This window comes from Setaria viridis, chromosome 1, assembly GCF_005286985.2.
Source record: "Setaria viridis chromosome 1, Setaria_viridis_v4.0, whole genome shotgun sequence".
Classification (NCBI taxonomy): Eukaryota; Viridiplantae; Streptophyta; class Magnoliopsida; order Poales; family Poaceae; genus Setaria; species Setaria viridis.
The window spans coordinates 5,291,645-5,308,799 of NC_048263.2; the positions used below are offsets into that span (position 1 = coordinate 5,291,645).

The following is a 17,155-nucleotide window of genomic DNA, read 5'->3' on the forward strand; positions in this document are numbered from 1 at the left end:
TCCTTAACAATTCGGCAAATGATCAGTGCATTATGAAACTACCGTGTTGGATCTAGCTCACTGATGCAACGAATTGGAAGAATCCTAGGACAATCGCATGTTCTGTCCATTTACCGTTGGTACCTACAGCTGCTAGTCCCAGGACGTATTTTTTAAGACGTGCATGTGGCGGATCCACTTCGGATCTACTGGGTTAGACATGATTTAGCCGCCTGATATGCGACACTCATGCCTAAGCCGAGTAAACACGAAGTGCCGTCGGATTCTCCTCCGATTTAACCACTTGAACAGGACCGATTTAGCAGACTCACACGAAGGTGAGCGGGTCCAGAGAGTACAACAAGTCCACTCAAGAGTTAACAAATTAACCACTGGATTTTAGTTGCGAAAGGAACATCAGAGTTTTACAAGCTTTCAGAAAACAACAGAAGGTAAAACACTAGCGGAAGCAATCGTCGGGGTCGGATGTCCTGGTGAGGCCAGCCGGGACATCACTGATCCCTCTCCTCGCCGTCCGAGGAGGGATCCCACTCGACCGTCCAGCCCGGCGGGAGCTGGGGCGGCCAAGCTTCACCAAGAGAGGGGTCGGGAGCAGCAACTTCACCTGAAAAACAGGAGCCACAACAGGGCTGAGCTACTAAGCTCAACAAGACTTAACCGACAGGAGTAAAACTACTTCACACTTCTAGACATGCAGGGCTTTCTGGCTGAGAGGTTTGCTTGCCAAAAGCACTAAGTGAACCCTATTTTCAAGTTTTAGCTCCGATTCTAAGTTCTTTAACCAGTCTAGGTTTTGCTTCCTATTCTAAGCAATCATAGAGCCAAACAAGGTATGTATATCAACAAAACCATGTCATTATCAGATTCCTCCTTTACTCAGGGTGACATAGCGATCAAGCAATCTCAAACTGTGAGAGGCAGACGAATCGATTCGAATTCTTAAACCATGCATGGTGAACCTAACCTCACGACATCCGCGCACCCGGAGGTCGCTTCCTGTGTCGGCCTTCCCCATCAATCCCCTAACCCGTGTCGGGCCCATTTCCTTTGGTGCAAGGTTCCACAGACCCGGCCTCGGCCGTCCTGTGACCACGCTTGCCACCACGTGCGACAACCAGCAGGGGAAACTCCGTTCCAAGAACAATGGGGCGACCGCTCACGTCTAGGTTCAATCCGGTACTAGGCTTCCTCATCCCATACTAAGTATGAGGTTAGTACTTTCAAACACTTGATCACGAACACCACCACTGTCGGGCCTTAGCAAGTTTTCATAGACAGACGGGGCAACCATCCGTCCACCAAAGAGTTACCAAACCCTGCCCCGTCCATCGTCCTTATAGTTATAACAGAAAGATAGACATGCAACTCCTACAACTCGCGAGTGACAGGAAATCACTCGGCTTTTACCGCCTTCTAGTTAAGCAAGGCAACTACTCGGTCCAACAGCTAGTGCTCAGATCATGGGGATAACTAAGTTATGCATCTAGGGTTTCAAACAACTCCTATACGTAAATGCACAAACATGTTACAGAAGGCATGCACAAGTTTGGAAAACAACCCAGGGTTTCATGCAACCGGGGCTTGCCTTCGAGCAAAGAGGAAGAGAACTGCTCGACTTCGGGGGCGACTTCGGCTTCAGCGGCCAAGAGCTCAGCTACAGCGTCGTCTTCTGGCGCCGGGTGTAGCTCGTAGAAGCCGTCGGCGAGGCGTAGCTCTACACGAATGCAATGCAAGAGTTAGCATAGACGGTTATTTCAACAGCAACACTTGCTCGCCTGAGCCCAGAAACTCGCGACAAAGAGTAGGAGGGTGGTGAGGTTCAAGAGAGCTGGTGAAGATCAAGAGGCAAGGGTCGGAAAGGAACTTATGATCTGATCCTTGAACTAGAGGATGTGGTATACTAGGGATCCTTCGACGTGAGCGCGGAAGGGTTCCTAAGTTTTACACATACACCCTCGGGTTGAAGAGAAGATCACAGCCGAGCCCTTGGGCGAGGCGGATAAGGGTCGGCGGAACAGATAGGGTCGGGCGAGACGGAACCGGGGTCGGGCGAAGCGGACTGGGGTCGGCAGCTTACCTTCTTTCTACAAGGAAGGCTTGGGGTCGGGAAGAAGCAGACTTGGGCGGAGGGGCTAAGGCTTTGAACAACGGCTAAGACCGGCAGTGTTCCGGCGGCGGTGCTTCTTGTGGGTCACAAGTGAGCTTTTACACAGCACGGGGGAGCAAGCGGCTGGGTGGCTTGGAGAAAACGGAGGGGAGCTGAGAGGAGAGTTCCTCAAGAACTTTAGGGTGTGGTGCTAGGAGCTTGAGCAGGGAGCAAGAGAAAGGCTGAAGGCAACAATGGCGGAGGGAACTCCGGCGGGCTTGCGCATTCCTTTATATAGCTGCTGGAACGGGGAAGGGAAGCGGCGCGGGAGAGAGAAGGGGAGTGGCGCGAAGGCCGGGGAGAAGCAATAGAGTGCTCTGCCGGGGCGGCGATTGAGCGAAGAGGGCGGTGGTGCAGGACTCGGGGATGACGCCAGCGGTCATTGGGTTCTGGCGTCAGGGCGGCGCAGGAGCGGGTATGCCGGTGGTTGAGATTTGGCGGAGGCGAGCGTCGTCGTGCGGAAGATTTGATAGAAGCGACCGGTTTAACGGCGCTAGAATCGAGGGCGCACAGGTGAAAAGACATGCAGCCGCGGGCGCGTGGGCGAGCGTGGAGCAACAGATTGTCGGGCGGCTTCTGGCAGGGCGGGGGAAAAGGAGCTGTCGCTGCCATGGCCAGGGTTGGCGATGGAGGAATCGTCGGGTAGCGGAGACCAGGCGGCGCGACTGAGCTCGAAGTGACGGAAAAGACGGGCGACATCGGGCTCTGCGGCCGGGATCTGGCGGTGTGATGATGGGCGCGGGAGGCGAGGCGCTGCAGAAAGGTTGCAGAGGGGCTTCCGCCGCCATTGGGGGAAGGGGGCGCGAGGATCCATTCGGTCGCGAGCCAGAGACAAAACTGAGCGGCGGGCGTCGGAGAAGATGAGCCACGCGGCGGGGAGACTCTGAAGCGGGCATGCAACTCGAGTGCGCCTGTCGCGGAAGATCTGGGGGAAAAGATCTCGCGGGTCCACCGGGCGGATAGAACGGACGTTTGAGGAAAACTTAGAAGGATCCGACGGTGAGCTGAGCTCGCCGGGGTCGGGATCGGAGCGAAGCGGGGAGGGGTCGGGTCTCAGGGGTCAGGATCGGGCGGAAGGCTGAGCACTCAGGCGCGGCAAAACAAGGCAGATGATCAGGGCTAGGATTAAGGTTAACCCGGAAGATTAGGGTCCGGTCGTCACAGTGCATTTTTTCATTAAGAAGAGGAGGATCACAACTTCGGGAGAAACCCCAAAGTGCACAGTAACGAGAGCTATGACCGACGACAAACAACACAAACACGACAACAACAGAAAAGACAGCCTCACCATCACCACACAAAACACAACCTAAGATGCCTGTAGCCTGCAAGGGAGAAAGACGCCATGAGCACACGCATGTCACCGATTGTCTAACAACCAGAAGCCAGCGGAGGTAGAGTGAGGAGGTCCTGCAAGACGATGCCTTCAGGGAGGAAACGACGCTAACACCGTCATCGTCCGTCTATCTCCAGGAGAGCAGACCAAGTCTTCACCTGGCAAAAACTGCTGACTTTGGTGGCCGCAACAACGCCCTAGTAAGGTGAGGACGTAGCCTTTGTCGGCCTCGGCAAATATGCGGCCATACTTTCGTCAAAAACCCTCGAAACCAACTCCGCACAGCAAACCAACTCCGCACAGCAGACAAGACAGCCGAGGCCAACACCCCCAGCTGCTGGTCCCAGGATGTATCCCATCTGAGCGAAAACCATCTCCTGTTGTCTTTTGCGGTAGCGTTTCTTGAGTGAACCAAGAGAGAGCCAACTTGAATCCCTCTAGCTTCGCGGCACGCACGAGATCACAAGTCAGTAATCTGTCTATGTGTGTGCTTGCGTGGCAAGTGGCATGCATGGTCACCCCCGACGTCATGCGATCCAGGCCATTTTCCTGCCGTATAAATGTGTACACGAGCCGTAGCCTTGTGCTACGACATCGCAAGAGGCCCAGCAGACAGACAGAGTCATCATCAAGCAGCTCAGAGATCGACGAAGGCCGACGAGGTCCTGAGAGCTCGCTCGCGCAGTACGCGGCCATGGGTGAGGAAGCGGCCGTGCCCGTGGCGGCGGCGGCAGCGAGCGCCCCGCCGCACCTGCTGCTGATATGCTTCCCGGCGCAGGGCCACGTGAACCCAATGCTCCGCCTGGCGAAGCGCGTGGCGGCGAAGGGCCTCCTCGTGACCTTCTCCTCGGTGTCCAGCGTGGGCGCGAAGCTGGCGGCCTCTGCGGGGGTGTCGTCCGGCGGCGACGGCGTGCGCGTGGGCCGCGGCCGCGTCCGGTTCGAGTTCCTCGAGGACGGCGACCCAGCGGGTCCCGACCTGGACGACCTCATGCGGCACCTGGAGTCGGCCGGCCCGCCGGCGTTCGCGGCGCTGCTGCGTCGCCAGGCGTCGGAGGGCCGGCCCGTGGCGTGCGTGGTGGCGAACCCGTTCATGCCGTGGACGATCGGCGTGGCCGCCGGCGCCGGGATCCCGTCGGCGGTGCTGTGGGTGCAGTCGTGCGCGGTGTTCTCGCTCTACTACCACCACGTGCACGGCCTCGTGGAGTTCCCGCCCGAGGACGACGCGGAGGCGCGGTTCTCGCTGCCGGGGCTGCCCGAGATGACCGTCGCCGACGTGCCGTCGTTCCTGCTGCCGTCGAACCCGTACAAGCTCCTCGCCGGCGCGATCGTCGAACAGTTCCGCACCATCGGGCAAGCGTCGTGGGTGCTGGTCAACTCGTTCACGGAGCTGGAGTCCGGCGTGGCGGCCGCGCTCCGGGGAGTCACGCCCCGCCCACCGGAGCTCATCCCCGTGGGCCCGCTCGTCGAGGCCGTCGGGTGGCAGGACGGTGACGGCGACGGCGGAGGCGACGAGGTGCGCGGCGATCTGATGAAGGCGGCGGAGGAGTGCGTGGGGTGGCTGGACTTGCACCCCCCGCGCTCCGTGGTGTACGTGTCGGTGGGGAGCGTGGTGGTGCTGTCCCCCGCCGAGGTCGCGGAGATGGCGCACGGGCTGGCGTCGACGGGGCGGCCGTTCCTGTGGGTGGTGCGGCCGGACACCCAGCCCCACCTCCCGCCGGGTTTCCCCGCCTCCGTCGCCGCGGGGCGCGGCGCGGTGGTGGCGTGGAGCCCGCAGGAGCGGGTGCTGGCGCACCCGTCGACGGCGTGCTTCCTGACGCACTGCGGGTGGAACTCAACGCTGGAGACGGTGGCGGCGGGGGTCCCTGTGGTGGCGTTCCCGCAGTGGGGGGACCAGTGCACGGACGCGCGGTTCCTGGTGGAGGAGCTCGGGATGGGGGTCCGGCTCCGGGCGGGCTCCCCGGAGCTGCAGCGGGAGGCCGTGCGGGAGGCCGTGGAGGACGCCGTGGCGGGGCCGCGGGCCGAGGCCATGCGCGCCAGCGCCAGGCGGTGGAGCGAGGCCGCGAGGCGCGCCGTGGGGCCCGGTGGGTCATCGGACGCACACGTCCAGGCGTTCGTGGACGAGGTGGCACGGCGAGCAGCGTGTGGTGGCGCCGCGGGAGCGGCTAAGGCCCGGGCCCAGGAGTCGTCAGAGGACGCCTCCTCGCTCGTAGGGGTAGCTGAGCGGCAGGAGAGAGTGGAGGTAGCCGTTCCGTAGGCGGTGTGGTGATCACCCCGCGTTGTGCGTGGTGAAGGTGAAAAGTAAATCTTAGAATAATGATCCAGTGATTACGGCATCCCTGGGTGTTTTTGCAAACCAAATTTTGTTTGTTCTACCGCGTTTGCAACTTGTTCGTTGCTCCTTTGTCGTGCCGTGCCGTGTGTGCATGGAAGGTCCGGAAGCGACGCGTGTGGTGCGGGCGTGCGAGACGTCGAGCTGCCAAGAGCATGAAACCAAACGAAAGTACGAAACCGAGCCGTCTCAGAAATTTTGCAGTCTGGCGTGTTGGAAGTGAAGTTATGGTGGAGGTGTTCCCGCCCACGGAGGGCTGCTGGTTGCAGGGACGTATGGGGCACGGTCACACACGGATGGGTCGACGGCGACGTGGGCGATCCCGGCCTCCCGGGCACACAAGTGTCGCGGCGCGAGGGCTCTTTTCGGCGCCGAGTCACAGGCACGCCACGTCGGGCGTGATCGGTTCTCGTAGGAACCGATGGTCGAGCCTGGCTCGTTCGATCCCGTCCGCCAGGGCCCCGGCTGTGGCCAGGCTCAACGCAGGCGGGACGATGATGCTGACATTTTGTTTGTTCTACCGGGGTTGCAGTCTTGTTTTGTTGCACTTCGTCGTATCGTGTGTGCATGGAACGTTTGGAGCGAGGCGACACAACGACGCGTGTGGGTGTGTGGTGCGGGCGAGCTGCCAATGCCATGCCATGCCAGCCAATGAGACAGAGGATCGGAGAGCTGAGAAATTTTGTAGTTCAAATTGTAGTTTGTAGTTTGTTTTAGTTTTCTATTTTAGTTCTATAGCAACTAAATATAAGTGTATATATAGTATATGTCTAGGTGTATACAAACATCTATAAAATAAAAAAGCAAAACGACTATAATTTGGAACGGGTAGTCGGGTACAAACATCTATCTATAAAACAAAAAAGCAAAACGACTACAATTTGATACGGAGAGAGTAGTTTCGTTTGGCGTTGGAAGCTACTCATAGCTAGGTTGGTTTTGGGGTGGAGGTGAGCCCGCCCGTGAACGGACGGCGAGGTCTCGTCAGGAGGAGGGCAGGCGCGGCTGCAGCTTGAGGGGCGTACGGGGCACGGATGGGTCGACGGCGATGTGGGGGCGACGAACCCTGGGGCACGAGCGCACGCGGTGTCAGCGTGGTACTTGTTCCGGCGCCGAGTGGGTCGGGATGGGTCGTGTGTCACGGTGCCAGGCGCCCACATAAAAGCATCGATGCAGGCACGTGATTCCTTTGTCGGCGACAGTACTGGAACATGGCCTAATTTTCTGCGGGCTGGCAAACCAAGGCTGCCAACCAAGCACGCTCTTAATCGACCATGGAACAGGGTAAAAATTAGGGAAAAGCTATACGATTGCTCGGGTGATTCAGGAGCTCCCGTCACCTGAATTTGGCGCACCGTCCGATCTAATGATTTATTTTTTTCCTCCGTCTGATCCAAATCAAAGCTGGGCTTCTTTTCTGCGGGCGGGCGGGTATGCCGACCAGTAATTATTGCGAGTCGGAGTACCAATAGACACAGCGGTGGGGATGCTATCCTATCTTTGTGAGATCGCAACACATTTAATTTTTTGGCAGCAGTTTGTGGTCCGGTTGTTAGACCCGCTCCTCGTTCAAACCCTCTGCCTGCCAAGGATCTCTCCTGCCTCTCTCCTTTCGTTATACATTATATTCCTAAGTAACTTTAGGATTCCATATACATTATGATTCTTAATAATTTACACTACATTAGTACGTAACTTACAGTGTGTTACTGTAATTTTAATTTGTATATTGTATAATTTTAAATCTGTGTAAATTTGCATGTTGTGTTTGCATCTTTAGGGTTTTCACTAACCTAAAATTATTTGTTCTTTGGCTAACCATAGAAAAAATATGTTCAGTTGTTTATTTTGCTTTTCCTTATTTATATAATTTTTTTTGTTAATCGTCTTATCAGAATCTTAGGATCAGAATTTTCGAGTGACAGATCTCTTTGTATCATCTGGATTTTTTCCGGTTCAAAATCGGATGTTATTCCCCTGCAAATCACCCAGGTGATTGTGGCCAGAATAAACACCCGGGTGACCAGTAGACTAAAAATTAAGGGCTGGCGAGGAAAAATCCTAATATTAGATGGGATGACGGGAGTAGGAACCAACGGCAGTATAAAATAGATCATGTAGTTAAAAGAAAAGTCAAATAAGGAAAAAAAATCTTGCAGGATCAAACAGAACAAAACAGTGCACCACTCTATGGCATTCTAGAATTCTCCCAGCTGCTGCTGCATACCGGCTGCCCTTCCTGATACGCTGCTCGGCCGGCCCCCTACGTCACCGGGCAAGGTTAGGTCACGCTCAAAAACGTCAGGGATGACGGACGACCTGCACATACCACAAGGCAAGGCCGCGTTTGCATAAGCTGCTTGGTTCGTCGATCGTGTAATCGTGATCACTCTTCCGTCCTCGATCAAACAAAAGGTGACCGCTCGTGGGCCGTGTGGGCATCGTCGACGACGAAAAAACGACGGCCGCCGCTCGCTGCTGGCGGCCGCGCGCCGTCAAGACAGACGGGAAAAGTGGGCTGCACCGCCGCCGTTCGTTCCATACGGCGGAGGAGGATGCGGTGGCTCATGTGTTCCTCGATCGGACGCGTATTCCCAGAACAACGGACGGGGTCGTGTACGTGTTCTCTCGGCTGCCATTCCTCTGTCGCTCGTTGACCTTGTACAAAAGACGCATGCATGCATGCCATCCGACCGACGACTGCGTTCGTCCATCCCGGAACACTCTTCGGCCCGGCCCTACGCACGTCACCGGCCAAGCTCGATCATCCCGATCGTGTTTCTCTTCCTCGCTCCCTGATCAAACGACGGTGCGAAGAATGTGTACTTGGCCTTGCAGCAACCACACATGATACCAAACACTCGACCGGATTTTTCGTAATCATTAAACTTCGTACGGCCCTACTACGCTTGTCAATCTTCTTCTCGGGTACGACGGGACCACGGGCGCCATCAATTTCTTTATAAAGACACATCATGTTTCCGTTAGTTGTACGATCTCCATCCATAAATATTTAAACTAATTTATTTCAAAGATGAACAAATTTGTCCAGACCTCGTATATTTAAGAACGGAGAGGGATATGAAGGATATATATGTCATCTATCGTTACAACTAACCGGCCCTTCGTTTTCTTGGAATGAAGGATATGTCACCATCCTCCTCTGCGAGGGCCAGTGGGCTCCAACCTTGAGCCTGCACAGGATTTCTCGCATCAACGCCGCCAACAGGTATATGGGGCCCTGCCTGATTGCGTAAGTCCTTGTGAATTTGTGATAATCACGCTGCAACGAACAGCAGCATTCAACGACCAAAGGATTCCCAGCGACACAATAAAAAGATGAGGCCGGGACGCGAGTTCTTTTGTTAAAGATTGAATCAGAGTTCGCGAAATGTTGAATGTTGAATGTTGAATCAGAGCTCACGGATCTCCCAAGCTAAAAAATATTGATTCTCGCTAAATGTTGAATTAGCCTATTCAAAATATTGAATCAGAGTTTGCGGATTTTTGAATTAGTTGTAAGAAAGATGTTGAAGCATGTCGGAAAATCTAGGTGAGGTGGGGGTGAGCAAGATAATATCTGACTTTCATGCAATGTTGGGTTAGCTTGTTCGAAATGTTAAAATTAGGATTAAGTGTAAGAAAATGACGGATATTATTCATGAAGGGAGATTAATAAATTGTAATAGTTGTGCTAGACAAGCTTAGTGGATTTTAAAGTTGTAGTCTAATGGGTTCATAAAGTTATGGGAATGTAATTTACCTTCTTCTTGCGATCAGCCCAACAAATCGGCCCGCAAATTACATTCCTATAACATTCCTATCTCTGCACTGGCTGGTCTGGGCCTGTCGTGGTAATGGACTTGGACCTTGTTGCTGTAATGGGCCGTGCGATTTGATTCATGCAAATTGAGCCATCAACTCCCCCTATTCTGGGGGTCCTGCGGGACCATTCGCGCGGGCCACGTCGCTCCTTATTCACGTCCGTTGGATTGCCGACATCCGGCCGTCCACGAGCACACCGGCAGGTGCGTCGAGGTTTGCGAAAAAACCCTCCATCTTTCCGTTAATCCACTTCGGATCCAGGGAGGCCCTCAGACTACAGTAACCGCGTTCGATTTTATTATGGAACACCCCCGGGTTCCAAAATATTTCAACGCCAAAAAGAGAAAATTCGGAAATCGCGTCAATTTTGCAGAAACCGCCCGTTGCTACTTTTGCAGAAAACCCCCTGCCGGCCCTTCCTGCGCCGCGTTCCCGCAGCCCCGACCCGTGTCCCTCCTCATTCTCTCTCTCTAACGGCCGCCTCAACGCCGAGCCGCTCGTCGTCGCTGCCGCCGGCCGCCCCCCTGTACCTCTCGGCTGCCCCTTGCGAGTGGGTCGTCTTGCCCTGCGACCTGGCTCTGACTAAATCCTAGATGTCGGGTAGCCTCGGTTGTGACGGCCCAAACCCTAGGCGTCGGTTGGCCTCGGAGTCGGAGGCGGCAGTGCGCGGTGGAGCGACGGGGCATAGCGATGCACGTGGTGGAGCGACGGGCAATGGCTGGTGCGCGGCGGCCGGCACCACACCGCTAGCCTGGATGGGGAAGGCGGGGATTTGGAGGATGGGAGGCAGTGCCAGAGGCCAAGGATCGCGCCGCCGCCGCCGCGGAGACCGACCCCGACCCCGACTGCTCCGCTTCCTCCTCCCCGTCGCGCGCCGCCGTGGCGGCGCCCGCTGACCCGCAGCTCTGCGGGTCCTATGCCTCCGACATCTACACCTACCTCCGCGCCCTGGAGGTACTCCGCTCCTCTCCACCCCGCTCTCCTCTGATCCGTCGGCATTGGGTTCGTTATGTGATCTGACGGGGTATTCCTCTCGATTTTGGGGGTTGTGGGGGGTGGGGGGGCTTCTGCCGATGCAGGTGGAGCCACGGCGGCGGCCGAGATCCGACAAATTGCAGACCATCCTCGTCGACTGGCTCGTCGAGGTGGCCGAGGAGTACAAGCTCGTGGCCAACACGCTCTACCTCGCCATCTGCCGCGTCGACCGCTTCCTCTCCGCCAATGCGCTCAGCCGCAACAGGCTGCAGCTCCTTGCGTCGCTGCCATGCTCATCGCCGCGTAAGGGCACCACCGCCCCCACATTGCGTCTTTTGCTGCTCTGCTGTCTGGAGATTGGGGATTTGGGGATTGAGTCCCGTTGGATGCTTGTGCTTGTAGAAAGTACGAAGAGATCAGTCCGCCTCATGCGGAGGACTTCTGCTACATCACAGACAACACCTACACCAAGCAGGAGCTCGTCAAGATGTAGAGCGGCATACTCAAGCTGCTCCAGTTCGAGTTGTACACTGACTGAATTGGAAGTTCATATTTCTGCTATTGCTCGCTTTCCATCTGAACATATCAGCTAATGGAATATCTGACACTCGGTCTCTCCTTTGTTTCGCTGATTCCAGGCAGTTCGCAAGATCGGCCCAGCTGATGTGTATTTGAAGCAATCCCTGTCAGTTATGCTTGTTAACTCCATCGCTGAAGTACATAGAAGTGTGGGAAAATCTTTTGAGTATTATTCATTTTGAGAGGTTCCAAATTAATGAGCAAAACTACGATATCAGCTACTGCAGTGGTGATTTTGATATTTGGTAGTGCTGAATTACAACATGTGCGAAGTCCAAGAAAAATAGCATCCAACGTATGTAAGGATTTTTTATGAGGCCACTGATGGAGAACAATTTTTGCTGTGTGCTTGGAGTGTTCTTAAATCTGGGAGGATCCAAGTCAAAGGTTTCTCTTCAAATTACATCGGGCTTAGTTCAGTTACTGATTGGTTGAATAGTGATATTGGAACCAGTTGCTGTGCTTATAAAAACAGATGCATTGCATATTCTTGCCAAACAATTAGAAGCTACACATATTGCAATTAGTAATGTTCTGGAAGGCAACTTGACATTAGGGAGTGCTCTAGCCAAGCATTTGGTGAGTTTTTGTTTACTTGGTCCATCACTTCTTGGTTGCAATATTTACTTTGCAGAGCTTGTCTGTTCTGTCGTGCTATTTCCTGGAGCCGCAGCAATAGTGCTTGAGAAACATCAGTGCAATGTTTCTATTTTGCTCTCATGTCAGGATGTGTTAGTTTCATGGATGGATTTTGAGTTAACCTGAGATCTAAAACAGAAGAAGTGTGACCGTGATATGGACGATTACTTCATGTTGTTAATGTCAATAGAATTTGTTCAGGTGAGAATTGGTTCAGTGAATTGCACTTGACATCATCAGTACTGCAGGCGTGGCTGCTGGTACAAATCTCAACCAGAAATGTGTTGTTGATAACTGTATGAAGAACACGTTCTCTCCAGGACATGTCATTTGTCATGGGAATCGAGTGGTTCAGAGCTTATTGTGATCATTATTTAGTGGCAGAGTGCTGTTCAGAAAATAATTAATCTCACTGACATTGATCAAGCCAAGGGACAACTGAAGCATCTATGAATGTTGCAAGCCTGCCTACAAAAACCGAGGGATCCCGGTGGTTTCAATACAGCCGCTCTTAAAGGATGGAGGAGTGCAACTGATACCTGTTTTTGTTATGATGTTTTTGAGATTAATGTCTCATGTCCACATGGCATGCTAGAGGAAGTTTGTGGTTGGATAAATTAGAAGGCCGTTGTGCCTGTTTGGGCAACGGTGACTCCTAACATTAGAGATAATACAGGTTAGCTTAATATATGCCAATATGCATTTATGATGTACTTAATAGTCGCACATTATCCTCTGTTAAGCTGTGTCAGAACAAATGAATTTCTAAGTTATTATTTCCTCCCTAACTTGTTTTCACGTCCTTGGCTTGTTTTCCATTATTTAAGTAGTTTGATTCTCTATTTTAACTTTTGCTAATCCTTCAAACGAAAAGACTAAATCTGATTAGAAAATAAGTAATGTGCTTTATCTGTACTGCCTTTTCCATTATACATTTTATATTTTTTTGGATGTTGCCAAGTTGTGAGTTTTCTGGCCATTTTATCTGTAAATGAAACCAGATATGTAGCAGTTAACTTATCTCCATAGGAATAGTCTTATCGTCCTTTCGGACATCACACAAAGGCCTTAATTGTTGAATACAAATGTCACATCATTACATCAATAGGTTTTACCGATTTCCCAATTGTATTGTAGTACTGTTATTTTGTACATTAGATTGCTGGGTAAGATTTTTTTTCTTTATTTTTCTTGGTATTAGAATTATTTTTCCCCACGTATTTACTTAACATCTTGCAGCCTGCAAGAATAGCTACTAATCCTGGATGTGAAGGAGTTTCTGCCATTAACACAATCATGAGTGTTATGGGGATTATTTTGTGGATACCAACCCGCAGTCCAGGGGAGCCTTTAAGGTACAGTAAACCCACTTATTTTTCTTACTTTTGTTCCCTAATCTCCAAATTATTATTGTTGTTAGTTGTTAATTTGCACGTGATTAAAATATATGACTACAATATGTTTTGTTGGCAAGGTGCAGGTTTTCCCCACAGAAACTATTCCCACCCTTTGCAGCAATTTAGGTTTGACTCCAAGCTTTTGTATGTAGAGTCAGGAGGTGCAGTGGATCAGGAAGTGCATCTAAGGTAATAACATAGCTTCATCCAATCATGGGTCGTGCATAAGTGATAGTACTGGTCTAGATATCTCAACATGCCAGTACCTGGTTTAGATTCTCAATATGTCATGCTTTCCCTGTACAATATGCAAGCTAGTAAGGTTGATGTTACCTAGCACTGAGATTAGTTAATTGTGCTTGAAAGAGTGCAAATACAAATTTGTAGATTGCAGCTACGAAGTGAGCAGGAGTGGCGTCCAAGGCGGCGCATATTCTACCGTTATATGTTGATGCTTTGATCACATATTTATTGAAAATTTTGTGACGCTTCATTGGGTATAATCTAGCTTCTCAATTCTGATTTGTTGCTCTGAACTTAGGCGTGCCGGAGAAATTATAACAGATAATCAAAATTTTCAGACTTTCATAGTTAACAAAAGCTGTATGTTCTCATGACAACTCTTGCATTGCTCCTGTCAAACAAGTTGTGATTCTTCAAGCAGATTCCGAAAAGCCTTGGAAGGTACAGATGTTGTCCAAGAAGATACTTCGGTTCAAAGCTCGCATCTGAAAGACACTACAGGTATGCCATGAACTCTAACTTCCGTACAAATGTCTTCTGGTTATAAATAGGAATTTGGCATATTTTATTTGCACGGATCTCAACATAATTTTGACATAAGAGTATGTGGGTTTTGAAAAGGAAAAGAGTAGTCCATATGTTTTCTGATTTGAAGCCTCTGAAACAGTCAGCGGTTTTTCCGGCAGCATCACTGAAAGTGAAGAATAGGGAAGCTGCTTATTGAGATGCTCGTGAGCAAATCTTCTCTAGGGATGATGCCTAGGAAAATGATAGATCATCTGTGAAATGTAGACAGGTTCCTATTGTTGCTCATCAGATAATAGCACATGCACTTGGTCAAAAAGTTCAAAATCCATAGAGACAGGTGCCTTGATAGAAGGTAGAGGAAAACAACTGCTGAACGGGCCAAATATTTCGACACAGTAGGAACAACTTCTACCCAGTTGGAGCAGATAATAGAGAAGAGAGTGATGTTGGAAAGGTAAGCCAAACTGCATCAAGCCAAAGGTGTCGCATCGCTAACAGTAGAGCTGCTGCTACTGAGAGCTCGAAGAAAGAGCAAACTGGAGCAGCTAGGAGAATGTTTGCACATGCACTGGGGTTATTGTCTGCAGTTTAAGGAAGTTATGGTGCACTGCCTAAACTGAAGTAAAGATATGAGATGAGATGCCATGAATTGGAGAAGCTTGCCAATGTGTGCTATGACTGCGCTCTTTTATCCTGTCATGCATATGGCGTACGATGCACCTGTGATGTTTGGTGCTCTTTTGTGTTCATCTGCTTCTGCGAGATGGCTTTTGTGATGTTGGTAGCAGATGGAAGGTCTTCTTGGTTGGATGTTAACTATTGGAGTGACACAGGTGATCTGGGGCCTTGGTAGGAAGAAGAGTGTCTGCCACATTCTTGATCGAAGAGCCTGAAGGCCTAAGCTCAGTTGGGGAAAGAGCTTCATAGATGCACAGGGCATGCCAAGCTGAGCCGTGGCCGTGGCCGTGGCCGTGGCCGTGCAAGTGTTTCACAGGAGTGGAAGAAACTATGCCGTCCTCGCCACTGATACCCTTTTTTTCCCACCAGGCTGTTGCAAATAAGTAGTACTTTTTTGTTTAATTTGCAATTTGGACTCTTGATGTTATTGGGAAACATTGATCAGTTATCAATTATGTCATTAATAGCCTGAATTCCTAATGAACACGAAAAACGGCGCGCCTCAGACTCTAGTCTTCAGAAAATAGAGCGTGTTCGGCACACAACCCAAGAAGTGTGTGCTTGTTCGTTGGCACCACAACGTCATGTGCTTTGTCGTCTTGGAATTTGCAGAAATATAGACAAGAACGTACGGTTCTTGTTTTTCTTAATGTACAAATCAGGTATAAGATGACCTTGGGTGTCTTTCGTCAAAACAAAGCAAGTGGTTTTGTTAGGGGCTGTTTGGGAGAGGGATGCTAAACTTTAGCACCCCCACTTTAGTCTATTTTAGTCACTTATGCTCCCAAACAAGGGAGCTAAAACTGGTGAATTAAATTTTAGCCTCCCACTAATCCCTTAGACCCTATTTGGAAACTGTTGGCGCTAGAAATCGGTCAACCGAATTCCCAGCGTCTGACACACGACCTGGGAGAATCTGCTTAACTCCTGTTCGGGTGATCGCCCTGGTGCGGTTCGCGCGGCGTGCCAGCCAATCTGACCTGTTGATTGGCAAGGTAGAATACGTGTCAGATCCAAAGGTCGCGATCGGCTAATTTTCCGATCTCGAGAAAGCTTATCAGCGAATCGGCCGATTTGCCGTAATAAAGGAATCGGCTAGGAAGCAGCCGATTACCGGGCAGCGTGAATGAGAACTATTGGAGTAATCAGCACAATGCTACAGTAACAACACCAGGAATAGATCTAATCGGCTATGTGTAAAATAAGCAGGTTAAATGACTAAATACGAGAAAAGCCGATATTGCCGATTCCTAGCTGGATAACTGATGATAAAACTAGAATAAAAGGTAAAACCTATAATTCTAGTAAATATCGATAACTAGTGAATAAATCTAAACGAAACAACAGCGATGCGCCCGAAGTTAAAGCTTAGAATTTACTCGATAAGCGGAACTTACAAGATCGGCCGGAGGTCAAGTTGATGCAGCCCCGCCAACCCGTACGAACTCGTGAAAAAGAAGAAAGTATTTGGCGAAGTCGCCTGCTTAAAAGTAAGTACGAGGAAATAGTAGTTTGTTGTATTGATTTGTTGATTTATTTTACAGATCTACAAAGGTGGCTATTTATAGCCCCGTACAAACGACTCCTTATCCGACTAGAACTCTATCTCTAACTTTAAACAGAAAAACTTCTTATCCGACTAGGACTCTATCCCAAATCTAAACAGAAAACAAATATTTACGAGTACGATTCGTACTATCTTTATGCGCTTCATGGGCTGACCTCCTCTTCATCTTCATAATCCTTTTTAAGCTCACATCGGCCCAATTACCTCTTTAGCAAGGAGGTAACCGATCAGTACCCACACATCAAGGGCTCAAACTCATCCTGACCCTGGGCACTGGGGTCGGACGAGGCGGAGATCCTCCCTTGGGGGTTGGGCGCGTCCGATCCCAAACCTCAGGGGTCGGGCGAGGCGGAGATCCTCCCTTGGGGGTCGGGTGCATCTGATCCCAAGCCTCAGGGGTCGGGCGAAGCGGAACTCCAAGGATCAATCGGCCGATCCTTGACTGTAGCACCATTCGGCCGATCCTTGACTGTAGCACCATTCGGCCGATTTCCAATTGTCGCCCCTGTATCTCGCAATATCTTCAAATTTCTTTCTCTCCTGACGCCGATTTTACTCGTGTCAAAATCTGGCGTCAACACATGCCCCCCAGTTTCGGAGTAAAACATAGTTTTTACTTCGAAATTCTTTTCAACTTCCCCTCCGAAACAGCCGCAATGAAAATATCCTTCCGTTTCGCGGTTTTCAATCTGATGATTGCAATTTTTCGAAACGGGCGCCCACGACAACCACTACTCCCGAAAAACTCGAAACGCCGGTGCGGTAAAAATTCCATTTTTACCCCTCCTCAAGCTCCCTTTAAATATCAGCACACCCCGCACTTCCTTTTCGAGCTCACGTCCTTCTTCCTCAGCGCGCGAGCCTTCTTCTTCCTCCAGCACTTTCCCTTAGTTCCACAGCTTTCCGGCACCAT

At 51.1% G+C, this 17,155-nt stretch overlaps 1 protein-coding gene and 1 pseudogene across 1 annotated transcript; both read left to right on the forward strand.

Moving 5' to 3' along the window:
* Window positions 1-3,754: 3,754 nt before the first annotated feature.
* On the forward strand, window positions 3,755-5,854 carry LOC117833131 (gallate 1-beta-glucosyltransferase 84A23). Its single transcript, XM_034712568.2, has one exon. It carries the CDS (start codon window positions 3,964-3,966, stop codon window positions 5,734-5,736), a length of 1,773 nt encoding a protein of 590 aa, XP_034568459.1. The 5' UTR covers window positions 3,755-3,963; the 3' UTR covers window positions 5,737-5,854.
* A 4,209-nt stretch (window positions 5,855-10,063) lies between these two features.
* Window positions 10,064-15,148, forward strand: LOC117858198 (uncharacterized; annotated as a pseudogene).
* The last annotated feature ends 2,007 nt before the right edge of the window (window positions 15,149-17,155 follow it).